The sequence below is a fragment of the Ixodes scapularis genome, unplaced genomic scaffold (genome assembly GCF_016920785.2).
Source record: "Ixodes scapularis isolate PalLabHiFi unplaced genomic scaffold, ASM1692078v2 PGA_scaffold7__128_contigs__length_106722199, whole genome shotgun sequence".
Classification (NCBI taxonomy): Eukaryota; Metazoa; Arthropoda; class Arachnida; order Ixodida; family Ixodidae; genus Ixodes; species Ixodes scapularis.
In genome coordinates, this window is record NW_024609882.1 from 84,854,557 (window position 1) to 84,879,813 (window position 25,257).

General features: G+C 48.9%; 1 protein-coding gene across 1 annotated transcript in view; it reads left to right on the plus strand.

Annotated features, from left to right (window-relative positions):
* The window catches only part of LOC8040692, a gene marked incomplete at its 3' end in the record, with an annotated part of 36,130 nt that extends 14,406 nt beyond the window's left edge, over positions 1 to 21,724 (plus strand). The window contains exon 3 of the mRNA XM_042286295.1: positions 21,046 to 21,724. Coding sequence (XP_042142229.1) covers positions 21,046 to 21,724 — 679 coding nt within the window. The remainder of the gene's footprint in view (positions 1 to 21,045) is intronic.
* Between the last annotated feature and the right edge of the window lie 3,533 nt (positions 21,725 to 25,257).

Below are 25,257 nucleotides of genomic sequence, written 5' to 3' on the forward strand. Positions count from 1 at the left end.
TCAAAATGTCACGAAAGTTCTAGGATAATCCCTTTCAGTCTATTTTTTAAAGAAATGCCGAGCGTCAATCAAAATGCTTGTTGTTTTAACCAAACATTGCTTACACTCAGCACCGCGATGCATGCGACTAGTCATGCAGCAAGGAGCAATCAAAATTGTTCAGTCTAATCTATATGCACATTCGCACTCAGATCGAATCTGGCCCAAAATAGCGCTAGCCCACGTTAGTTAACATTTTCCTATACAGGATAAGCTGGCATAGCCTGGCTATTGAGGTTTGCTCTTGACAAGAGGCCGGTCAATTTAATTTGCAAATGAGCATCACCCTTGCTAATTGATTATTTTAACGCAATAGCACTGAGAAGCTCATGTCGCAGAAAAGCCGATTCCGGTGTCGTGACTGGAAAATCCTGAATGGTCGATAAGGTCATGACGTCAGAGCTACATGCCCTCGCTCAAGAATTTCAAACAACTCACAATGCTCACGTGAAACGTGACATCACGCATGGAATGAAAGTGATTAAAACATGACATGTAACGTGAATTGCAGGTCGCCGTATGTCTCTAATAATTTCTCTTTGCCTTAAAGGAAAAAATAAAATTTAGGAGGGATTCGATCCCGCGGCCCTTCGGTTGCGAGTCAGACGCTCCTGACTAGGCAACCGAGGCACGCTTGCGCGGCAAGTAAGGAGGCGATTTTAAAGCCGAAGCTTATGCGTCCCCCAAAGTACCTTCTTTATTAAGTACAACGAAGTAGTATTTAAAGTTTTCCTCGGCATGGCAGCTACTTAATTGGGTATTTTCTGACAGTTTGCGTGCGTAATCGTCATGGTTCAGCCGCGCCCCTGTTTACTTTGTTTTTGTCCAGCCCAGAGACACATTAAAGCAATGTTGACCACATAGAAGAGGCAATAACAGGCTTCTATATGTTTAAGAAGTTATATATGTGAGGAACAAATTGTTGTTTAAATTAGCTTCAAAATCAGAAATGTATGTAAAGCTGTCCCAAATAAGCTTCAACGTGCCTGTCGAGGATACAAACGCCGGAAAAGATTGGCAGAACACAGTGCAAATAATTTTGGGGGACATAGCTTTTGGGTGGTCGGCCATTTATTTATGTTGTCAAATATTCAGTTAGCAATGTAATATATTTTTATAATGATCAATAAATATTACCTTAAAAGTTCACATAACCGCTTGAGACCGACACGGAAGGAAGATACTCGAAACTACGCGAGCTGTTGAGTCTGCGTAAAAGTGTTTTTTCTGTTTGCTGATTGGCAGTGTGAAACATCGGGTTGCAGGGTACGCCAAAAAGGACTCTGTGTTCACATGACAGATCTGAAAGCAAATACTCGAAATGTTAAAAAAAAGAGAAAATAATGGTATTTTCCTAAATAATCTCTTACAGAACGCCTTACTGCAAAAAGAGATGCGTAAAGGTGCACGCAATGAAATTAATAATTTTACACGAATAGCGCGAAGGACCGATGGAATTCTTAAAATCTTAATATAAATCTCATTTCATCAGCTTGCATGAGCTCGAAACTTCGCAAAATACTATCTCGCGAGACTAATGTTACATACGGTTTTACCTGCACTTGTTTTGGGCCCTCGCTTTACAACACTGTGCTTCAATAATCATGCGCTCTAACATTTTTCTGGGCTGCCATCTATCATCGCGAGACTGCAATAAATACTGGAAAACTTTACAAGTAGGACATCTATTGCTAGTGTTGCGAACATCACATTTCGCCAGAAAGCTGAACTGTTTAGCATGGCATGCACGTGACGTCATCATACTATATGCTAATAGTCATTGTGAAAATCAAATTCGATGGTGCAAAATGCAGGCTGCAGGAGGTTCAAGCTCAGTGAAAGCCAAGTATTTGAATGGCACGTATTATTATTCGTACTGCATCTTCGCGAGGAACTGCGCGACCGTCTGGCACGACAAAAACGTGCTTTTTGACAAGAGTGTTTTTGCAAACAAAGTAGTTTCCGGGCCCACGCTTTTTGGTCTCCGCCAAAGATGAGGGAAAGAGGAACCTCTTTACAACTGTGTATGTTATTAAAATTACCCCCCCCCCCACACACACACACACTCACGCACACACACGTGCTTATTTTTACAGCGGAGCTATTAAGGGTCAGTTTCCCATCATGTCAGTCAGTAAACAAATAATGACACAAAACTCTGGACAGCTACCGCCATCTATAATTGACGGCGGCAACCAGACAACCGGCTTCCCGGTTGTCTGGTTGCCGCCGTCGCGCATTGATGGCGACAACCTCTCCAGTCTTTGCACTCTGGCTTGCCGACTTGCGGCCGGCCCATTACTTCATTCCCACCATAGTACAGCTTCGCTGGTGTTCCTTCTTCACCAGAGTGGAAAGGCTGAAAGTATTCCTGAGGAATTGCCTCCTCCGTTTGTGTGTGCTAAATCCACAAGTTTATTTGTCACTTGTTAACAGCAACCCTCCATTGCTTTTTCTTGTATTATTTTGCACCCCGCGAAGTTTAAAGCGGGCATCAAAGGAATTGAAGAAGCGTAGAGTTCTTTATTACCACAACTATTTCAGTGTGACATCAAATCGCACCGACCGGTTGTGGCGAAAACTTAATTCAGTGTTGCACCGGGGTGAAACGCAAAAAAAATATTGAGTTTATAATTCATAATAACGTGACCCTTACTGGTAGCGCTCTTGCAAACGCTTTTAATGACTTTTTTGTAAATTTAGTAGGAACCTCAGATACAAACGAAGCTTGTGGTTATATACAACGAAGAATTGGGGAAACTATCTATCTAAATCCTGTAACTGAAAACGAGGTAATAGCAGTATTTCGCAACGTAACCGTTAGTAATAGCTGCGACGCTGATGATATACAAATATGGCCAGTAATTTATGTTTTGGACACCATTAGCAGGTGCCTTGCACACATTTTTAATCTTAGCCTAGAGACAGCCACATTCCCTACAAAAATGCAAATAGCAAAAGTGGTTGTACTTTACAAAAAGGTGACAGAAATAACATATGTAACTATAGGCATGTGTCTCTCCTTCCAGTCTTTTCGAAAGGTTTAGAGAAAATTATCTTTAGGCGTCTTACCACATTTATAGAAAAACATAACATTCTTGCGGAATCGCAGTTCGGGTTTAGAAAGAGACGTTCCACGGAACTTGGTTTGTTGGACCAAAAAGAATTCATTTTACGTAATTTCGAAGACAAAAATGTAGTGTTAGGTATATTTATAGATTTTACAAAGGCATTCGACTTTATTAAACATGATTTGCTTCTTCAGAAACTTTATATTTACGGTATTAGAGGGCATGCGGCAGTACTTATTAAGTCATACTTAGAAACCAGGCGTCAATATGTGCATATCGGGGGTCACGCCTCTGAATTAAAACCTATAAAATCGGGAGTACCTCAAGGAAGTATGCTTGGTCCGCTTCTTTTTAACATATACATAAACGACATCGTTAAAGGGACCATGAAATGACTTTTTTTACTTTTTCCAGATAACTTTTACAATAAACCGTCAATGTTCACTGAATGCCGAACAGGCATCCGTTTTCGTCTCGGTTTATTGACTTCTACACAAAAAAAAAATGAAATATCGACTTTTTCTTGACCGCAAAACAAGCCGCGACGTACGATGTTTCCGGAACCGGAAGTTCTCTCTGCAGTAGGAGATGGGAGCGTTAGCGAAGTTGGGGTGCGCCGGTGGGTTTTACTGCGCCGATGTCACCGACGTATTTTCTGAATCGGCGCCTCTCATCGCCGCATCGCAGCTGAGCGAAATTCAATGAGATACGTTGCGCTACAGCGACAGCATGGGACTAGTCCCATACGCCGGTATGCCTGTTGGGAAGTGCAGATGGGAACAATTTGCCGCGGCGTTTTTCGCGGTCTCGGAGATGCAGGAGCGAGCCGACGTTAAAAAAGATACGTTTGAACTGTCAGCAAGAGCCACGTAAATGCCTGTTCACACTCGGAGCGGACGCGCGCGTTTGATGAAGTGCTGTATTCGCGCTGTTGGTAAGCGCTTCGGGACCGATCTTTTACAATTGCAACTCGATACTGACGCGACACTCGGCAAAGAAAGGTTGGACCGGTATCCCACGAACTGTTACAGCTCGACAGTGACGTGCAGTCTGTCAGAATAAAAATGGCATACCAATAACAAAGTGTACATACCGTGCTACGAAGGTAATCCATACAGCGTTTATTTGAGCTCTATATCACACAAAACAAGGAGAGGATCGACGAGGGTCCCCTTTCCACGAGTGTTCGTCAACACCGCCTCGGAAAACAAGGGGAAGAGATTGACCTCACCTCTTAACCTAAAATTGAGGTCAGCGATCAAACTATAATACGGAAGGGTCCACAAGGGTAGCGCGGGCATATTCCATTCAGTACGCCAGCCGGTCGTAGGCAGACGGTCTTGCGACGAAGCAACGCTGCGCCGAGTCGGAGTGCCTGCTAGGCCTATATTCTGAGAGCTTCGTCAGAGCGGGATTCGCGGCTGTTGTCGCTCTTCTCGGGTGTTTGTGGATCCAGCGTTCTTGTTCGTCGTGGTTTGTTATAAGTACATGTCTTTCTTGCTGCTTGAAGTCGGCACGCGCGAGATGAACACGTAGAAAAATAAACGTTCAGTCCGTCAGAGTTTTGAAAGGAAGGAAACCAAAGGAAATAACCGTTCTGAGCTTGGCCCTGCCCTACTGCGCACGCGCAGTAGTTGCTTCGTTTACCACACGATAGATGGCGCTTGGCTCTCAGCATTATCAAATTTGGCAATTTTCGCCACACATCTCTAATTATGCTACAAAATGTGGATCTGAATATTATTTAACAAAACTTTTAGGAAACATTCGCCGGCTATTTATTGTTTACGATCGCGGTGCTGGTGAGGTAGGCTCTTACCCAATAGGCGATGTGGATTCGGCTGACGTGCACCGTTTCTGCGTATGCATCGTAGTGAAAAGGCAGAGCTTTCGAAGGAAAGAAGTCGCAAAAGAGTCCAGTTTTCTTTTAAAAGTTCTATAGCAAATAATTTTTTTTTTTGGCTCCCTAGTCTTGTGTTTTTGTGTTCCTTTTCACACCTTTTACGACGTGCGGTAGATGAAATTCGATTTTAAAATCATTTCATGGTCCCTTTAATATTGCACCACCAGCTAAATTTATCATTTACGCTGATGATACGAGTATTTTTATATCGTCTCGGAATTGCAGCGATATTGTACAAGTCGCAAACGACATCTTGAGAAGTCTGGAGGCTTGGTCTACATCAAATATTCTAAGAATAAATAAAGACAAAACTAAAGCTATGCTTTTTAGTCCCAAAAACAGGAAAATTACCTTTTTGGGCGACATCGTTCTGTACTCGTCCCCCATTGAAATGGTCACCACGTTCAAGACATTGGGCGTGTTGTTTTCAAACAACATGTCTTGGACAGCGCACTCAGATTACGTTATTTCAAAACTTGCTTGTATAATTGGTTTGATACATCGACACCGTCTAATTCTTCCATCAAGTGTTAAACTACTTTTGTATAACACACTATTTGTATCTCATTTAAACTATTGTCATTTGGTATGGGGTACCAATACTAAAACAAATTTACATAGAATATTCATACTGCAAAAGAGAGCGTTAAGACTCGTGTGTGACATGCCTTATCTTTTTCACACGAACCAAATTTTTGAAAAACTTGGGGTACTTAAAACACATCAACAATATGAATACAGGCCTATCATGAAGTATAAACAAGAATATTTTGTGATAGATAGCTTCCTGCTAAGCTTGGCATCCCTTAGGAAAAAACAGCTGACACATTCTACTCGCCACTCAGATTTCTGGATGGTTGGTACATCGCGTACAAATTACGGTCTTCAGATGATTAGAAATACACTCCAACGTTACTAAACACTTTCCTGAATTCGAATATTGCCGCCCGCAGAGCCGAGAAGGCAACGCTTGGTCACGGTCTTCTAGAAAATTCCCGGTCATTCTCGCAGCAGACGTAACTTTCCATCTGCTTTGTTATTCTGGAAAGTGCCAGTTCATCCTCGCCCCGAGCGCGCGACGCTCGAACCTTCTTTGCCGAACTTTCGAGATAGTTCGCACGGTAGATAAGCAGCTGCCCGCGACCTTGTCGAGTCAGTCCCAGTTTCGCTAGCGCTCTGTAGTGCCGCCGAACCGCCGCCCACTTTTCTGCTACCTCGAAGCTCTTTCGTTATTTATTTTTGGTTGGCACAAGTTCGCCCATTAAATCTTTATTTTCAGTTCACTGTTCGGCTTTTCGTCACCTTCATTCGCGACATTTCTGGTGGAGGTGCGGGGTAATTTGCATGGGTTTCATACGGTCTACTGCCGAAGAAGACCAACCAGTCGACGAAGCCGACCATGGACCTCCAGTCGTCGCAGACCCCGATTGTCGCCCCCGTCGTCTACCTGCCCGTCGCCCCTCGTACACCGACGTCCTTCCACGGCGAGATCTACGAAGACGTCAAAGATTGGTTGCAGCAATACGAACGGGTGGCGCTGCACAACCAATGGACTCCGGAACAGCGTCTTCAAAATGTCTATTTTTCCCTCGAAGGAACGGCGCAACAGTGGTTCGAGAATCGTGAAACCTCGATTACGTCATGGGACCAGCTGAAAGGAGAGCTCCGAGGGACGTTCGCCAGTCAGCACCGAAGGGAGAGAGCCGAAGACCTCCTTCGGACGAGGACGCAAGGCCCCAACGAAAGCGTCACCAGCTTCGTTCAAGACGTCCTGCGACTGAGCGCGCGTGCCGACCCACAATCCACCGAAGACAAGAAGCTGCGTGTCCTTATGCGCGGGGTGAGGGACGACATCTTTGGGGGCCTCGTCCGCTACCCGCCGACCACCGTCGAAGCGTTTGTCACGGAAGCAACGAACATGGAGCGCGCCCTCCAAGCACGCGCCTCCTACTACCAACGATATCCCGGCGTCGTTGCCTCCACCGACATCGGCGCCCGCACCCGGGACATACGCGACGTTATCCGGGACGTCGTCCGAGAGGAGCTCCGAAAGCTGCTCCCCGCTACTGAGCGCCCGGCGTCGCTGTCAGTCGCCGAGATCGTGCGCGACGAGGTACAGCGGGCCTTGCAGCCTGAAACTCCCGTCAACGAGCAAGCCCCTGAGGAACCGAGGCTGACCTACGCTGCCATGGCCAGACGACCGCCGCAAGCTCCCCGCCAAGCTACGGTGCCACCACGACGTCAACCTCCAGCGCCACAGTACTACCAACGTCGCGAAGAACGACAGCACGTGCGCCCGGAAAAACCAGCACCCAGGAAAACTGACGTGTGGCGAACGGCCGACCGACGCCCGCTTTGTTACCATTGCGGGGAAGCCGATCATGTCTACTGCCGTTGCCCGTACCGGCAGCTGGGGTTACGAGGCTTCCACCCCGACGACCCGCGACCACGCTACGGAGAGCGACCTAGGGACATCGACGAATACCTCCGCCGTTCGCCATCCCCAGGACCGTCTCCCCGCCGCGGTTACCGATCGCCGTCACCGCAACGCCTTGCATCGCCTCATCGTAGGTCCCGCCGAGAAAGCCTGTCCCCCCTGCCTCGCCTGGAAAACTGAGTGCGGCAATACCGGGAGGTGGTATTGCCGGTGACGAACGACGCCAATATCCTCCACAAACGTCGGAGGGCTCCCACACTAGCGACAAAACAGATAGGAACGACGCTTCTGTGACGGTGTCGAATAACCTCGACGTTACCATCGACGGCCACGACGCGAAGGCACTCGTCGACACCGGAGCAGACTATTCCGTTTTAAGTGGGAAGCTCTCTCGCCGCCTTCGGAAAGTGATGACGCCGTGGGATGGCCCAAAAATACGAACCGCCGGTGGACATCTCATCACACCAGTGGGAAGGTGTACTGCGCGCGTGGACATCCACGGAGAGACCTGCCCCGTGAAGTTCGTCGTCCTCAAAGACTGTTCGAGAGACGTCATCCTTGGCATGGACTTCCTCTGTGAGTACGGTGCAGTGATCGACCTTGGAGCAAACAGGTTGACGCTGCGAAAGCCCGTGCTACCTCCAGAGGGATCCAAAACGTCGCCAGCCGCCGTCGGAGTCATTGCGGACCACGTGAACCTGCCGCCACGGTCGAGTGTTCTTGTGCCCGTCATTACCGACGCAGTTGCCAGCGGGAAAGTCCTTCTGGAAGGCAACGTCCAACTGCTTTTCGGAAGAGGAATAGGCGTCGCAAGGGGCGTAGCAGAGCTGCAGGATGGACGTTGTGTGGTCCTCGTGACGAAGTTTCGACCGGAGACGCAGCATCTCACGAAAGGTGCCACTATAGGACACGTCGAGGAACTCCAGGCCGACGCCGAAATCGCCGCGATCTCCGACGAGCCCTCGCCATGTCAGCCGTCCAGTACAGTGCCGCCACAGCTCGACGTTAACCCCAAGCTCAGCACCACGGAACGACGACAGCTCGGAGACCTCCTCGCCGGGTTCGGCGACTGCTTTGCGACGACGTCGAGGGTGCGCCAGACAACAGTTGCGAAACACCGCATCATTACCAACGAGGACGCGCTCCCTGTGCATCGGCCGCCGTACCGGGTCTCCCCAAAGGAACGAGAGGCCATTCATGAACAAGTACAGGAGATGCTCAACGACGACATCATTCAGCCTTCGAACAGCCCGTGGGCCTCTCCAGTCGTGCTTGTAAAGAAGAAAGACGGAACGCTTCGATTCTGCGTTGACTACCGGCGGCTCAACGCGGTCACCAAGAAAGACGTGTATCCGCTCCCCCGCATCGACGACACGCTGGACCGGCTGCGCCACTCCCGGTACTTTTCGTCGATGGACCTTAAGAGTGGCTACTGGCAGATCGAAGTCGACGAACGGGACCGAGAAAATACTGCCTTCGTCACGCCCGACGGACTGTTTGAGTTCAAGGTGATGCCCTTCGGACTGTGCACGGCGCCGGCAACGTTCCAACGAGTCATGGACACCGTCCTGGCAGGCCTTAAGTGGCAGAGCTGTCTCGTTTACCTCGACAACGTCGTGGTATTCTCGGCCAACTTCGACGAGCATTTGCGACGCCTTCGTGCCGTTTTAGAGGCAATCAGGACCGCAGGACTCACCCTCAAGCCGACGAAGTGCCGGTTTGCCTACGGCGAACTGAAGTTCCTGGGCCACGTGGTGAGCAACGAAGGTGTAAGTCCTGACCCTGAGAAGACTCGCGCCGTAGCGGCCTTTCCACCGCCCACCGACAAAACGGCCGTCCGAAAATTCCTTGGACTTTGCGCATACTACCGGCGATTCGTTCAGGATTTTGCCAAGCTTTCTGCGCCGCTAACGCACCTTACAAAAGACGCCGTGAACTTCGACTGGGGTGAAGAACAACAACAGCAACAGACATTCGACGAACTAAAGCGACGGCTCCAGTCACCACCGATTCTCGGCCACTTCGACCAATCAGCCAAAACGGAGGTCCACACGGACGCCAGTAATACAGGACTCCGAGCGGTACTGGTCCAACGACAAGACGGTGCGGAGCGCGTGATCGCATACGCTAGCCGGACGCTGTCGAACGCGGAACGCAATTACTCGACGACCGAGAAGGAATGTCTGGCCGTCGTCTGGGTCATCACGAAATTCCGCCCATACTTGTACGGGACTCCTTTTCGGGTGGTCACCGACCACCATTCGCTGTGTTGGTTAGCGAGCCTGAAGGACCCATCGGGACGCCTCGCTCGGTGGAGCCTACGACTGCAAGAGTACGACGTGACCGTTGTCTACAAGTCAGGCCGAAAACACAGCGACGCCGACTGCCTGTCCAGAGCCCCTGTCGAGTCAGCTACCGGATGTGCCAAAGACGACGACGACAACCACTTTCTTGGAGCGGTGAGCATTCACGGCATGGCAGCGCTCCAGCGGGACGATCCTGAGTTGCGTGCACTGATCGACCACTTGGAGGGACGAGGGGGTACGATTCCCCGAGCCTTCTCGCGTGACCTGCCAAGATTCGCCGTCCGGAGAGGTCTCCTCTATAAAGAGAACTTCGGGGACAACAACTCGACGTGGCTCCTGGTCATTCCTGCTAGTCTTCGCGAAGAGATCTTCCAAGCCTGTCACGACGACCCAACATCTGGTCACCTTGGCTACAGTAGGACTCTTGCACGGATCCGAGAAAAATACTACTGGCCCAAGCTCCCGAAGACTGTCCACCTCTACGTCCGTTCGTGCCACGAATGCCAACGACGCAAGAAACCACCGACGAAGCCGGCAGGTCTCCTGCAACCGATCGCGCCCCCAACTGCACCATTCCAGCAGGTTGGAATGGATCTTCTCGGACCTTTCCCACCGTCGGCGCAGGGAAACCGGTGGATAATCGTGGCAACTGATTATCTCACCAGGTACGCCGAGACAAAAGCACTCCCGTCGGGGACCGCCGTGGAAGTAGCCAAGTTCTTCGTGGAGTCTATCGTCCTCCGACACGGCGCTCCCCAGGTCCTGATTACGGACCGAGGATCCTCGTTCATGGCGCAACTGACACAAGAGATACTCTGCCTGAGCCACACCGACCACCGCCGGACCACGGCATACCACCCGCAGACCAACGGGTTGACGGAGCGACTAAACAAGACCATCGCCGACATGATTTCTATGTGCATTGACGTGGAACACAAGACGTGGGATGAAGTGCTGCCCTACGTCACCTTTGCGTACAACACGGCGATTCAAGAAACTACCGGCATTACACCCTTTCAGCTGGTGCACGGCAGAAAGGTGACGACGATGCTCGACGCCATGCTGCCCCACGACCCGACGGACGACGGCACTGACGACGCCCAGCTGGTCACCCAACGAGCAGAAGAAGTACGCCAACTAGCCCGTCTTCGAATAAAGGACCAGCAACGTGTGGACGCTGGCCGGTACAACCTTCGCCGCCGCGACGTGGAGTTCCAGCCCGGAGACAGGGTATGGGTGTGGACGCCCATTCGCCGCCGCGGCCTCAGCGAGAAATTGTTAAAACGCTACTTCGGACCCTACAAGGTCATCCGCCGCCTTGGGGACTTGAACTACGAGGTGCTCCCCGACGGAACTCGCCCATCAGGACGCCGCCAGCCACGACCCGAAGTCGTCCACGTAGTTCGACTCAAGCCGTTCTACGCGCGTTAGGATTGTGACACTCCATGTTTGTTTTGTTTCGCCGTAATTGTTTTAGCCATTTCCGTTTTCCTTTCGTTTAGCGTCGGGGCGATGCACTTTTAAAGGGGGGGATAATGCCGCCCGCAGAGCCGAGAAGGCAATGCTTGGTCACGGTCTTCTAGAAGATTCCCGGTCATTCTCGCAGCAGACGTAACTTTCCCTCTGCTTTGTTATTCTGGAAAGTGCCAGTTCATCCTCGCCCCGAGCGCGCGACGCTCGAACCTTCTTTGCCGAACTTTCGAGATAGTTCGCACGGTAGATAAGCAGCTGCCCGCGACCTTGTCGAGTCAGTCCCAGTTTCGCTAGCGCTCTGTAGTGCCGCCGAACCGCCGCCCGCTTTTCTGCTACCTCGACGCTCTTTTGTTATTTATTTTTGGTTGGCACAAGTTCGCCCATTAAATCTTTATTTTCAGTTCACTGTTCGGCTTTTCGTCACCTTCATTCGTGACAATATTGATATATTATCTTCTAGCCCGCGTGAGTTACGTGATTCTCTACTTTTTATATAAATATGATGTTTATCAGTCGTCTAGTCTTCATGCAATTTTTTTTTGTGAAGGTGACGGTCTGTTAGTCATCTTTTAGTTTTACCATAACAGCGTTTTGTGGTTGTTTCTGTTTATTTTGCTGTTGCTTTTTTTTTCTTGCTTGTATGTAACTTGGCTCCGCTGTGTACCTGTTCAGGGGGCTGGAGACCCGTCAAGCTGCTTTGTCAGTTTTTTTCTCCAGCTCCCACCATATGTGATATGGTGAATAAAGTTATTATTATTATTATTATTATTATTATTATTATATCGGGTTGGAATGTTCATGAATTTTCTGAGGCGTATTCGTCCTAATCTGACCCAAGTATACTCGCACAGGCCGCCACTGATTCAGAAGTTCAATTGTCACGGTGGAATTACGAGAATAAAAGGGAACTATATCTTTCAGTATTGCCTTCGCAAAGCTTGACGACGTAATTGGGGGATCGAACCCACCCGCCTGACGACAGTCGAGCGCGGCTCATGGATGAGACACGAGAACTGCGTGAGCACTGTACATCGGCTCGTAACAATCAATGCCTCGGCGGACACTCGGGTAGTGGCTTGTGTCCAACCACTGCGCTGATGAGATTAGCCGAACTCTAAAAATGCCTGGAGCTCCAGCAGGCGTTTTCTTCCTTTCCAACCCCACCACGGGGGCATGATTAACGTTGGCGGCCTTAGATAGGTACCAGGCCAGGAGGCCGCTTCTGGCTCCGAGTTGAGGGCATCAACGATGCTCATATTTCTCTAATTTTTTGGCCACTGCCATTGCCTAAAGAAAAAAGCAAAGCCAAGTTTATTTAGTTATTAACGTTAGGAAGTGATTTTAAGCAGCATTATGTGAATGTATAGAAATATTTGTATTGCTCCTTTAAGCAAAATACAGAGGTGGTAGAAACCTTGAGAACGACGCTCGTGTGAGACTTAGGCCGTGTTTTAAAATTTACATGATCTTACTCCAGAGTAAGGGTTTTGTTTTCTGGCGTTCCAAAACCTAGCCGCGTCCAGACCTTTTCAATCTGTGATGTCACGTGACATGACCCGCGGGAGTAACTCGGATCCATTTGGGTAAGATTTGGAACACAGCCTTAAAGCGACTGCAAATGTTCGGCTCTCCCTCTGAGGTCAATATTTTTTTTCTGTTTTTCTTTCAAGTATTTTTTTTTCGTACAGTTCAAAAATTAGGCAGGCGATCGAACTATAGGGGGCGTTCTTACCCGTTTGTTTCCCCACACCTAGGTGTTTACTCAACACAAGGCCTCTGCACGTGCACACAGGCCTTATGTGCATGTCCATGTCATCTTCTACAATAGAGCACAAGGCACAGTTTAATGTAAAAAATACTAACAATCGACGAAGCGACGTTAAGTGTCGGATCTATCCTCAGGGAATGCGAGCTGGGCCCACTTCGGCTTTTGTGCTGAGCAGGGACCATGCAGGCTGCATTGTTCATGCAGGCCGGAGTGGAAACAAAAGAGCCCCCCCCCCCCCCCCCCCAAGCAGCACAGAGTTGGCCAGTCATCGGCCAGTGGCTGGCTGTGGTCCTTGGCCAAGTGGCCAGACAGTGCCCAGGGACTCGCCGGTGACTGGCCTTTATCTGGCCATTGGCCAATGGCCGCTGGCCATCAGCCATCGGCCAAGCATTGGCCAATGAATGGCCACTCTCTGGCCACTGGCCAAAAGACCATCGCCAGACATTGGCCATTGCTTGGCCAAAATCCGTGGTGTTTGTCCACTTCCTCACCGGAGAACACGAACTCCAGCCGAGCGCTGACGCCCGTTCGGTTATGTCTGCCGAGCGCTGAGTCATTGTATTTATTGTCCCCATCCGTGTAGTTCTAAAGTTAACCGCTTGGGGCGTCACGGTCGCTCCTCCTCCCCAATAACGAAAACATTTTTGGGTGCTTCAGTAATGTAAAATTGGTCGTGCAACATTTGTTTTTGTACTTTCAGTAAATACTGTTAAGAAGTAACCCCTGACGTTGATAGCTTGCGAAAAGAAAAAAAATAGCAGATGCAAAAGAAAATAAAGAAACAAATAGCTGTCGATCCCCTCCTCAACTCGCAATTTGAACAAGCAGCCACGTGATCTGACGCTAATTATATACCGTCAGTGTTCATCATAGTCATGCGCTAGGGTTTAGAAAGCAAAAGCTTGGGCTGGAGCTTCAGATATTGTTAGAGTTGGGCTATTATAATCTTTAATTGAACACAAGCCGTTGCCCGAATGTTCGGCGATGCTGATTGGCATGAACTTGAGCACTCGATTCGGGGCTATGAAAATTGTTTACGTCACGGTGCCACGTGACTCGGTGCAAAATCGTGATATCATGTTACGTCACGCTGTCAACAAGGTTAATACATCTAGTGACTTTCTCAAATTAAATCGACTTGACGCAGTGAGTCACGTGACGTCACAGGGTCCCGTGACATTACTTGACAGCATGTATTGACACCATGACGTCACGTGACAAAGTGACACATGGTTAATCATATTGCCAGTACAAAAGCGCCACGAAAACCCACAGTTTACCATACATTGCAATTCTGTATGTGACAATTCGAACAATAGATAGAAATACAGCCGCCAATTTCATATTCCCATATGTTCGTTTTGTGATACTAACAAAAACGAAAAAAGAATACCTTGAACCGTTTTGAACCGGTTACCGTTATATTTTTTTCGGTTTGGTTCCGGTTCAGTTCCAAGATGGCGGCGAAGATTTCGGTTCGGTTCAGTTCCAGTTCGGCTAAAAATAACGGTTCGGTTCTGGTTTTCGGTTCGGTTCGGTTCCGGTTCGACACCCTGCTTGAGGTCTTCTTTAGTGCCAAAACACACAAGGTAGCCTGCCCGTCCGAGCATTTGTCAACGAAAGAGGGTCGTGGCAATGGCAGATGTCGACCATGTTGAATATACCTGAGACTGGGGTAGAAAAAAACATAAAAGTCGAAGAAACAGAACGGGACAGGACGACGTCTCAAACTCAGCTACCAGGTTTATTCAGTCCTCCTCCTTATATAGTCCATAAACAGCCCACCACCAACACAAAGGGGCAACTCTAACCAGTTCAACCGCCAAACCCTCCAGACAGTCACTACCAGCACAAAGGGACAACCTCTAAACAGTCCAAACGCCAAACCCTGTAATTCCAAACTAGCGCTAGGGACGGCCTTCATGCCGATTCACTAAGATAACTCAGTAATCTCCCCCAATATATAACAAGAGGACCATTATCTCTTCAAAAGTGACAAAAATCCACAAACACATACGCACAAAAAAAAAAAAAGAAAACTTTTTTCCACTTAAAATGTTTTTCTTTCCTCCTCGACGAACGGATGACACGCACTTAACCTAAAACGGTGCAAAGATGAACAGTACAGCATTTCCCTCTTTCCACCCGAAAAAAATCTATCTATCTATCTATCTATATATATATATATATATATATATATATATATATATATATATATATATATATACATATACATATATATATATATATATATATATATATATATATATATATATATATATACATATATATATAACTATATTTTTAAAAACACTTTTGGAATTTTTACCGAACTGTAGCGACGCCTGGCTTATGCAATTACCTAAAGACTTTATTCGCACCGTCTCCCTTACTAGCCTTTTTGTATCATTCCTCTCCTTGTGAATGATTTCTGTCTCCGACCAAATAGCAGTGCAGTTGTTACATTCGTTGACATGTTTTGCGATTTCTGAGTTCGGTGCATTGTTCTTCACGTCGGCCTATTTTCAGAAGCACCTTTCGGGTGTGAAGATTACGGATCCCTTTAGAGTGTGCAATTCGGAAGCCGTCGTTGAAATACTAAGGTCAAATGAACTGTCCAATCACAGTGTTTTCAGCGTGGACGTTCAAGATCTTTTTTACTCGTTTCCCCACGAACATCTCCTTGCCTCTGTTAAGTCCTGTATTGAGTCCCACGGTGAGCTCTCGTTACGGAGCTCAAGTGGTGTACCTATAGAACGTTTTCTTGAGCTGCTACATTTCTATCTTAATTCGACATTCATTGGGTGGCAAAACGGGGTATTTTTGCAAAAGTCGGGAGTCTGTATAGGCTCTTGCGTTGCACCGTTCCTAAGTGATATTTTTCTTGCGGGAGTCGACAGCACCATTAAGACGGCCATAGCGTCTATGCCAGTTCTTGACGCGTTTAGGTATGTAGACGATTTTCTGCTAGTGTACCAAAAGACATTGGACAATAATGTAATTAGTGGCACCATGGACATATTCCAAAAGTGCGGTCCAGGACTTATTTTTCCTGTTAAACTCCTAAGGAACGTGTCTTGTAATTTCTAGGCCTTTCCCTATCTTTGCAAACAAACCACCCGTGCTGGTCATTTTCACCCCGTTCTAAAAACGGTTTACTGCATTATACGTCCTCGCACTCAAAAGTCGTAAAAAGAGGCATAGCTCTTTCCTGCCTTACTTCAGCCCTAAAAAAGTCATGCCTCCACACCATCAAAAGCAGTTTTAATGCTCAAATTGAGAGGCTTACAGCGTCTGGGTTTCCAGCACAGGTGCTAACTGAAGTGGTAGGAACTCTGATAAAAAAAGTAAAAGGATGCGAAAAAGCTGCACGTGATATCGACAAAAAAAGGGTGGTGGTGGTTCCGTATATACACAGAATATCTCACAATCTCGAACAGGTAGCCAATAGGTACGGAGTCCCCTTACTGATGTCAGCACCCCAAAAAATGGGTTAAATTTGTTCTAAAGTTCGAGAAAAACCAGAAAATATTACAAAACAGAGGTGTCGCACAAAACACGTCCGCCCTTACGTGCCCTGTTCAACCAGAGTGGTTTATAGCATTCCCCTTTCCTGTGGCAGATCCTACGTAGGACAGGCAGGACGGAGTATTAATGACCGGTTAAGGGAGCACAATCTTTCTCTAAATTCAACAGTGGGGGGTCACCTACCTCTGCATTGTCAAGCGTGTAAGTGTACACCTTCTTTACAAAAGACCTCGATAATTGGAAGATTCACCGAAAAACACACTCGCGAAATTTTTGAAACTTTTAGTATACTCCGCTTAGGCGAGCGTTATGTCAGCCATCCTTCTGTGGCTTTAACCGACAAGGAGGAGGAGGAAAGAACATTTATTGTCCGACAGAATTGGCATTCTCCCTGCCCCCTCGGCACCAGGCCGGGGAGGCAGGAGGCACCGCTTTAGATGCTGGCCAGGAGGTCTTGTGTCCCGGCGGCCTCTTCAGCCAGTCGGACGAGGCGGAGCTGGAGCTCAGGGTCCGAACTGCGCAGCAGGGTCTCCCAGGATTCTTTAGAAGCGATATTTAGCGCCCTCCCAGGAGAATTTTAGCATTCCCAGATTATATGGTCGAGGGACCCTCTCAACCCACAGTGTGTACACTCGTCTGATCTTATATCCGGGTACATATGGTTCACCAGGATTGGTTGCGGGTACGTGTATGTTTGGAGTCGTCGCCACGCGACTGCCTGCGTATTATTTAATGACGGGTCTGGTGGGGGTACCAGCCTACGTTCCAATCTGTAATGTTGAGTAATTTCTCTATATTTTACCATGCGTTCACCGCTCCCTTGCCAGGGGGGGTCCTCACCACCCCGGTGGTATAAACCTCGAGCTAGCTCGAGAGCCGCCTCGTTGCCGGGGACGGAGGCATGTACTGGTGTCCAGATCAACGTAATTTTCCTCGCAATTTGTCGCTGATCGAGAATCTTCGCCACCGCAGGCGAGATTCTGCCTGCACTAAAACTTTGGATGGCAGTTTTACTGTCGCTTATGATGAAGTTTGCTTCCGTGCCGAAGCAAGCCAATGCTACCGCAACTTCCTCCGCCACTGCAGCGGAGCGCGTCCTTAAGGAGACTGCGGTAACGGCATTTCCGCGGCCATTGACTCCCGCGGCTACCGCTCGTCCGTCGTGGCCACAAGCGGCGTCCACATTCGCTACCTGCTCCGAGGTCAGCTCCCTATACCGGAGACTAATGGCCTCTGCTCTCTTCTCTCTTCTGATCTTATTATGCTCGGGATGCATATTCTTAGGTAAAGGGGGGATGGTTAGCCAGCTTCTGATTCCCTCCTTAATTTCTGCCTTCAGGATTGGGCCCCTGTGCGGATTGATTCCTACTTTAGCCAGGATAGTCCAGCCCATTTTTGTGGCTCACAATCTCTCAATCTGAGATGTGCGCACCGCTTCCGCCAGTTCCACCCACGTGTTGTGCATCCCGAGCGCCAAAAGTCGCTCCGTGGATGCGCACGTGGGCAGGCCCAGCGCGCGCTTGACGCATCTACGTATTAATCCGTCAATTTTCATCTTTTATGCCGACTTTAAGTCGAGATAAGGCGTAGAGTAGCTAACTCTGCTGAATATGAAAGCTTCTACCAGCCTCATTAAATTATTTTCTTTTAATCCTCGCCCTTTGCTCGCAACCCGCCTGATGAGGCTCAGTGTCTGCATCACGTGGCTCTCCAATCGCTTTAGAGTCTCTCCGTTGTGGCCGTGAGACTGGAGAACTAGGCCGAGAATTCGTATCTGTTCTACTTTTGGGACCTCTGCTCCCGCTACCTGAATTAGAATATCCGACGGTGCCTTACACCGGAGATGCTTAGGGTTGTAGACGAATAGTTCCGATTTTTGTGGCGAACAAGCCACTCCTCGCTCGGCCGCGTACCTCACGATTGTGTCGGTCGCCGCCTGGAGCCTTTGTTCAATTTCCGAGTCAACCCCGGTTGACCCATAAGGTAATGTCATCTGAGTAGAGGCTGAATTGTAGCCCCTCGATGCGTTCCAACTGCCCGGGGAGCGCGCACATGGCCACGTTAAAGAGGAGGGGGGACAACACCGAGCCCTGGGGCGTGCCCCTGCTGCCAAGCTCAAGAATGGAAGATTCGATAGATTGGAATTTTACGCAGGCCGTCCTGCCGGAAGGGAAGTTTCGCACGTAATTGAAAGTTTTAGTGCCCACATTTAGATTGCTAAGTCCGGTAAGTACCGACTTGTGCTTTACGTTGTCGAAGGCTTTCATCAGGTCTAGCCCTAGGATCACCTCCGCATCTTTAGACCGCGAGTCGACAATGTCGTATTTAATCTGAAGCATGATATCCTGCGTGCACAGATGAGGGCGGAACCCGATCATTGGTTGCGGCAAGAGGTCCTGCTTTTCCAGGTATTCGATTCATCTCGTCTGGATGACGTGCTCCATTAGCTTTCCTATGTACGAGGTAAGCGATATGGGCCTGAGATTCCCGAGCTGCGGAGGCTTGCCCGGCTTGGGTATTAAGGTGACTTTTGCCGTTTTCCATTGCTGCGGCAGCTCGCCTTTGTCCCAGCATTCTCGCATGTACTCCGTTAGGTAACCTATGGAGGTATCATCCAAGTTCCTGAGCATTTTATTTGTAATCTCGTCAGGACCCGGGGCAGACTTTGTGCGGAGCCTAACTAATTCCGCTCTAACTTCCGCTTCAGTGATGGGGGCATCAAGCGCCTCGTTGTGCGCGCCATCATAGTCTGGAAGGGGAGTTTGATGGGTCTCACCTACGTACTTTTCTATTAGTTTCTGCATGAAATCGTCGTCGCCGCCGTCAAAAGCCTGTCGAGCTTTGGCGAGTCTGGTTCCCAATTGGGTTTTCGAATTTTCCGGGTCGAGCAAATGGCGGAGCAAACCCCACGTTCTAGCGAGGTTCATCTCGCCTTCCATCTGGTCGCATTTGTTGCCCCAATTTTGTTCGCATAATTTAAAGGAGTAATCCTCAATTTCCTTGTTGTGTCGCGCTAACCTTCTCCGGAGGGAGCGGTTTCATTTTTGTGCCCTTAGACGTCTTTCCATGCTTTGCTTAGCCTCCCACATATGCAGGAGGCGGCTATCGGCAATCTCGGGGGCGTCTTCACCTTCTAAGGTTTTGGTAACCTCGCCGACGTTCGATTTTAGCTGTTCCGCCCAATCCCCGATGTCGCAAATGGGCTTCCCTTCCTGGTTGGATCTGATTGTTCTAAAATGGTCACATTCGACGGTGGCTGGCGCGCGTGCTCTGCGCGTTTTAAGGCCTTCTTTGAGGAGGGATACCAGTATGTAGTGGTCGCTCCCAAAATTTATCTCTGAATTGTGCCATTCAAGGCCGCGGACGTTCTTGGAGAGGGTGAGATCTGGGGACGTATCCACACTAACGCTGTTGCCCACTCGCGTGGGGCTATCAGGGTCAGTGTGTAACAAAAGCCCCTGGTCTTACATGTCCTCCCACAATTGTCTACCTTTTGGGCACTGATGAGAGTACCCCCAGGCCTGATGATGCGCGTTGAAATCCCCCACAACCCCTAGAGGCCGGTTTCCGCTAATTTTGAGAGTTTTTCGGAGCAGGGCCTGAACCTAACCTTTCTTTGTTTAGGCGAGCTGTATATATTCAAGAAAAAGAGACTGGGTTCCGTTTTTTTGCCCGTTAAAATTTCGACGAAGACGTTCTCGATCTCCCGCAAATCGAGATCGTGTTCTATCACCGCGAAGTTTCGTTTCACAAGTGTCGCGACCGTCGATTTCTCGCACCGGTCGCTATGAAACGCCTGATATTCTGACATTTTCGCAGGTCCCCCCCTCTCCTGAAGCGCAATCGCGAGTGGCGTGATGGTCAGTAGCGGAAGATATCACTGCAGAATTGGCCGCTTACGGCGGAAGCCACGACAGTTTTACTGCCAAATTTGGTTCTCAGCACGACTGGCTATTTTGCAATTTTGAAACAACATGCTCGATATTTTGCTGCCAAATATTATTGGCAACCAACTCGGTACGCAATGTCTGAGACTCTTCAGCTTGTTTCTGAATAGCCTCTGCCTGCTTCTGGATAGCGCCCAGAATGGCCTGAACTTGGGTATTGATGTTAATAATGAACTCGTCTAATGTGTTTTCCAGTTTCATCATTCTACCTTCCAACGTCTGACCAGGGTCCGCGTCCTTAAATTTGAAGCGATATCTTATATCGCTGGCTACGCGCCAGCATATCGCTGCGTCATGCTGCATGGGCAGACAGTATAAAAGGATTGAAAAAGAATGAACGGGGGCTTTTTGGCTCTGCACAGAACTTCGTGCTGGTCGTTCATTCGTGGCTTCCGCCGAAACGCGACATGGTGTCAGGAGTGGGGTGCGTCTGACCAGGAATATGCACGAAGAGCAAGCCATGGGGACGCCGGTACCAGCTCAAGGGGGACTAGGACTGCAACGACCACCTAAACTGGACTTTGACAAAGCGTCAGAATGGCCAGTGTGGATTCAATAGTTCGAAGACTACCGGTTCGCAAGCGGTCTCAACGAAAGAAGCGGCGAGGCTCAGGTCAGAACCCCCCTCTATACCCTAGGAAGGCAGGGACGACAAATTTTTGCAACCTTCGGCCTGAGCGAGGAGGACTCGAAAGACTACGAGAAAGTCCAAAAGAAGTTTAATGAGCACTTCGTGAAAGAAAGAAACGTCGTCTACGAGAGCGCCTGCTTTCAACGGCGTGTGCATAATCCAGACGAGACCATCGACCATTACGTGACAGCGCTTCACACCCTAGCAGACCGCTGTGATTTTGGGGACTTTAAACAACGAATACTGCGTGATCGACTGGTTGTCGGCATGCGGGACGGAAAGCTGTCGGGAACGCTTCAGATGGACTCGCAGCTTACGCTTGCTTCTGCGTTGGCGAAAGCAAGGTTGAAAGAGACAGTACGACAGCAGCAACGAGAACTGCGTCCCGAGGAATCGCCGGCAACATCTGAGGACGTGAACATCGATGAAGTAAGGCGGCACAGTAAAACATCGTGGCGTCAAGGAAGTGAAAAACTGGCGTCGTCTCGGAAGGGGCCCTGTTCGTCCTGTGTAGGGAACCAGCACCCACTGTCAGCCTGTCCAGCGAGAACAGCCAAGTGCTTCAACTGCAGCAACCGAGGCCATTTCAGCAAGGTTTGCAGAACTGGGGCGGGGAAACCGAAAAAGGTACGAGAGCTTGCCCTTGAAGAAAAACCTGTATATCTGTTTAAACAACCTGCAGATACAGCGGCCGCGAAAGCACGGTATGTGCAGATAACCGTTAACGGTGTTCCTGTTTTTGCAAAAGTAGACTCGGGTGCCGAAGTGTCTGTTGTGCCATGTACGTTTCCAGGCATCCCGACTAAGCTGGATCGAGTCGAGGAACTTTTGGTGAGGGCAAACGAAAAGCGATTCACGGTCTTGGGAAAATTTACGACAGAAATACAATGGAAAGATAAGGTGTCTTGTCAAACAGTGTATGTCATGAGCCCTTTGCGTGAAGTGTTGCTAGGCCTAACGGCGATTTTGTCCTTGGGGGTCATTAAATTTGTAGATAGCATCGGCAAAAACGAACGCTACGACGTTTTGTACCTGCAGCTGTTCAACAGCTTAGGTACGTTTCAAGGGGAATACACCATCCAGCTCACCCCGCACGCCGCACCTTTCGGTGTTAATACAGCACGGAGGGTTCCCATTCCTATGATGGAAGCTGTAAAAAGCGAAATAGCCAAAATGGAAAAACTAGGCGTAATACGTAAGGTGGAAGGATCCACAGAATGGTGCGCAGGAATTGTGCCAGTACTAAAACCGTCAGGCGCGGTTCGTATTTGCGTGGATTTGACGCAATTAAATAAAAGTGTCCGTCGGGAACGGTATGTTCTGCCAACAGTCGAACAAACACTCGGCCTGCTTGGTGACGCATCGGTTTTTTCAAAGCTGGATGCTAACTCGGGTTTTCACCAGATTAAACTATCGGAAGCATGCCAAGAACTGACAACGTTTATCACGCCATTTGGCAGATACTGTTTCACGAGGCTACCCATGATACCCGAACAACTGCATCCAACAAACCTGAGTCAAGCGGAGTTGATCCGAAAAGACCACAGCGCAAGAGATAAGCAGCCTCAAGGGCTTAACAAGCGACACGAAGCAAAAGCGTTGCGGACTCTTCACATCGGCGATCGGGTATGGGTGACGGACATGAAGGCGAACACGGAGGTCGTAGCTCCAGCCAGAAGGCCAAGGTCCTACGAGGTACAAACGTCATCTGGGGTTACCCTAGTGCGGAACAGGACGAGTTTGCGGTTTTTGCCGCGACAACAAGAAACCGGAGGAAGCTACGATTTCCCAGCCAGCATGAACAGAGGGGAGGACGAGATGGTATCGAACACAGTTCAATCAAGTGCTTTGGTTTCCGTGCCTGTAACGTCAAGAGAGTCCAATGACTCTCCCGTCGTCATCACGCGGTATGGGCGAACAATTCGGACACCTAAAAGATTGGGTATTGATGAGTAGGTAAAAAAATGTTACAGATGCTTGAAATTGCTGAGTGAAGTGACAATGTTTCTGGTTGTGTATTCAAGTGATACGTGTTAGCCTTGAAAATGTGCGGGAAGAATTATATAAATGCGTAGTTTATGTAACAGCGTTTTTTGCTTCGTTGTTTTGTTTTCTTTTGTACAATCTGAGTTCTGATTGGAAGTTGTGCTTTGCTTTTGTGAAAAAAAAAAAGTTGAAGCGATATCCTATATCGCTGGCTACGCGCCAGCATATCGCTGCGTCATGCTGCCTGGGCGGGTGTAGCCCGAAACAACCCATTCCCGTTTAAACCCGTCCCGTTTTGACCCATTCCCGAAACGACCTTCCCGTTTGAACCCGTCCCGTTAAGACCCATTCCCGAAACGACCTTCCCGTTTGAACCTATCTCGTTTCAACCCATTCCCGAAGCGCCCTTCATATTTGAACCCTTAGCCAAGACATATTTTTTGTTTGAATTTGTCCCGCTTGAACCCGTTGGTAAAAAGCTCCGCACATCTCAACCTCTTCGCTAAAAGTGTCCATCGTTGTATTCCTGGTCTGCGCAGTATTTCTGCTTAAAAATATGTCCCGAAATCATGTTAATGCAATTAATGCAAAGGCGAGCAATTCAGTTATGTTGGGAAATATTTTTTCTTGTAAACGTATTCTTAAAATATGCAATACTTTCAGACAAGCTTCAACAAAATATATTTCTACTTAAACCACTTAAAATGTTTCTTTCAAGATGGTCCCCAAAATGTGTAACCACATAATGGACTTCGTACACTGCGCGACAACGTTACCACAAACACGATGTTGGCAATTTTTTTAAATTTCACTTCGAAATGGTATTAGAAGGTAGAACATTTTATCGCTTAGGTTAGTGGACCAGATGAGCACTTTCAAATACACTAATAATATTGATGGCAGTCTTCAGATTTTTTTTTTTTAGACAAACAGCTAAAACCAACAATCGTTTCCTCGCGCTAACGGTTTCGCGCTCTGTACAATAGGGAGTTGTAGTAGATCGTTTTTCTCCTCCGCTACGATATCCCCGAAGAAAACGCCACAGCTGCGCATGCGCGCCCCCAGCCTTCTCTGTATAGTTCAAGGTCTTGTGGGGGATTACGGAGCGCTATATGAGTAGGTACAAGTGTTCAGACACTGAACACTTGTACCTACTCAACTGTTAACGAGCAATACAAACGAACCGAACGGTGGCCGAAACGGAAAGGTTGTTTCGGGAAAGGGCGAAATGGGAAAGGATGAAACGGGAAGGTCGTTTTGAGCCGGGTCGAAACGGGAAGGTACAAACGGGAAGGTTGTATTGGGAATGGGTCGAAACGGGAACCACCCGCCTGGGCAGACAGTATAAAAGGATTGAAAAAGAATAAACAAGGGCTTTTTGGCTCTGCACAGAACTTCGTGGTGGTCGTTCATTCGTGGCTTCCGCCGAAACGCGACAAAGTTTGCGCTTCAGCGGGGGTGGGAGGGTCGCCTCGGTAACCATTTTGTCCTCGCTTGACGGCGGCTCCGGGGCCACGGGCCGTGGCTGAGGCGGGGGAGGAATCGGTGGCCCCTGTTTTTTTTTTTTAATTTTGAATCTCTACCTTCTGAGATTCCACAATCCCGCCTAATTTTTCAACCAATTTCTTTAACTGATCAATCTCGTCAGCTCTTTTATCTTCCTTAGCCTGGGTGACCGCCTTTGCGAAGCTCACGCCCTTACGCTCCTGGCTCCAACCTCGTTTTCGTGGGTTGGCCAGGCCTCTGGAGCTGGAACGCCCCCTGGCCTGGCTTCTTCCCCTGGAGTTGACCCGGGAGCCGGATCGGCCTCTGGGTTCCACCGGATTCCTTGTATCCAATCTTGGGAAGAACTCGTCTCGGACCTTGTAGCCCTTCTCCGGCTTCGGCTCTCTCGGTCGGCTCTGGCGTTCTGATGAGTCGGTCTGACGTTGTTTCCGATCCCACTGCTTCTTCTTGACGACGTGGGATGTCCGGAAAATCTCCCGGCATTTCTAGTCGCCCAGTGTATGCCCTTTGCCACACAGTTGACACTTGGGCTCGCAGCTATGGTCCTTCGGTGGCCTTTCGAGATCGCAACCGCGGCACCTGACGTTCTTCGGGTCGGGGCAGACGTCGTCCCGATGACCCAGGCGTCCGCAGGCGTTGCAGATCTCAAATTTCTTCTTATA